Genomic DNA, 1,478 nt, shown 5'->3' with positions numbered 1-1,478 from the left:
CCCCCCCGCAGAGATAGGCATAGATCTCAGCACTCACCATGTTGACTTCCGACACCATATCGATGCTGGCGATGTCAATGTTCATCCCCACAGCCACCGGGGGGCCTGGGAACCAAGACGGACAGCAGCGTGACTCCCCCCAGAAGTCCTTCCTCCCACCCCCCACCTCCACAGTGACTCCTCCGGTGTTGGTTTGGGAAAAGGGCTGGAAGCCCTTCTAGGAATTGCTCCCAGGTGTGCCCAACTCCAGGGGCTTCCCCACCCAGCTTCGGTGTGTACGGTTTAACTCTTTCGGTTCCATAGGACTGTGGAACCAAATTACATGGGACTATCAGTTTATCTAGAGCTGTGGAGAGACTGAATCCTTTACAACCCTCCACCCTTACACACACACACACACACACACACACACACACACACACACACACACACACACACACACACACACCATACTGTGAGGCTCCGAGGACTGGATGGAGAGTCTCCAGACTGAGCCGCTTTCCACCAGGCTACAATTTCCAAGCAGGTGGCCACAAGGGGTTAATGCACCTCTCCACCAACCCCCACCTGCACCCTGCCCTGGGAGGTCATGGCTTTTTTTTTTTTTTTTTTTTTTTGCAAGCCAGATTCTCAGGACGCTGAACTTAAAGAGGTTTGTGTGTCCGGGAAGCAAAGACAGGAGAGCTAGGGCGGAGGTGCATGGGCAAGGCAGCAGGGTAGCAGGGCAGGGAGGGCAAGGAAGGAAAGGGAAGGCAGGGAAGGGAAAGGAAAGGAAAGGAAAGGAAAGGAAGGGAAGGAAAGGGAAGGGAAGGGAAGGAAAGGGAAGGGAAGGGAAGGGAAGGAAAGGAAAGGGAAGGGAAGGAAAAGGAAGGCAGGGCAGGGCAGGGCAGCATCTCCAGATCTGAGCCCAGGCCAGGTCCCGGTGAGTGAGTGTCCCGGGGCGGCCCCCCACCAGCAGGTGAGGGGAGCGGCTTGGGCGGGAGCCGGGCTGTGTCTGGCTGCCAGGGCAGCCCCCCCTCACCTCCAAAATCGGGTCTGAGGCGGATGTCGTAGCCCTTCAGGAGCCTGTCCACCGTCTCCTTCACCAGCGACATGTTACTCGGGTCATTGACGCTACAGGGGGAGAACCAGGCACAGGCATCAGGGCCGGAGCTTGGGGTCCCTGGACCTCCCTGCTCCCCAGACCTCCCTGAACCCCCAGACCTCCCTGCTCCCCAGACCTCCCTGAACCCCCAGACCTCCCTGCTCCCCAGACCGCCCTGCTCCCCACACCTCCCTGCTCCCCAGACCTTCCTGAACCCCCAGATTTCCCTGCACCCAGACCTCCCTGAACCCCCAGACCTCCCTGCACCCAAGGCCTCCCTGCACTCCCAGACCTCCCTGCACCCCAGACCTCCCTGCACCCCCAGACCTCCCTGGGCCCCCAGACCCCCTGCACTCCAGACCTCCCTGAACCCCCAGACCACCCTGCTCCTCAG

The 1,478-nt window shown here is 59.9% G+C and overlaps 1 protein-coding gene across 2 annotated transcripts in view; it reads right to left on the bottom strand.

Annotated features, from left to right (window-relative positions):
- Positions 1-1,109, bottom strand: part of Gabrb2 (gamma-aminobutyric acid (GABA) A receptor, beta 2) — a 146,310-nt gene extending 145,201 nt beyond the window's left edge. For both annotated transcript variants that reach the window (XM_013028663.1, XM_013028664.1), the window contains exons 1-2: positions 1,022-1,109; positions 38-105 (exon numbers count right to left, since the gene is read on the bottom strand). In XM_013028663.1, the coding sequence (XP_012884117.1) occupies positions 38-105; positions 1,022-1,094 (141 nt within the window). In that variant the 5' untranslated portion in view covers positions 1,095-1,109. The remainder of the gene's footprint in view (positions 1-37; positions 106-1,021) is intronic.
- Between the last annotated feature and the right edge of the window lie 369 nt (positions 1,110-1,478).

This window comes from Dipodomys ordii, unplaced genomic scaffold, assembly GCF_000151885.1.
Source record: "Dipodomys ordii isolate 6190 unplaced genomic scaffold, Dord_2.0 Scaffold112, whole genome shotgun sequence".
Lineage (NCBI taxonomy): Eukaryota > Metazoa > Chordata > Mammalia > Rodentia > Heteromyidae > Dipodomys > Dipodomys ordii.
Note: the sequence above shows the minus strand (reverse complement) of the source record. Positions and strands in the feature narration are given on the sequence as shown.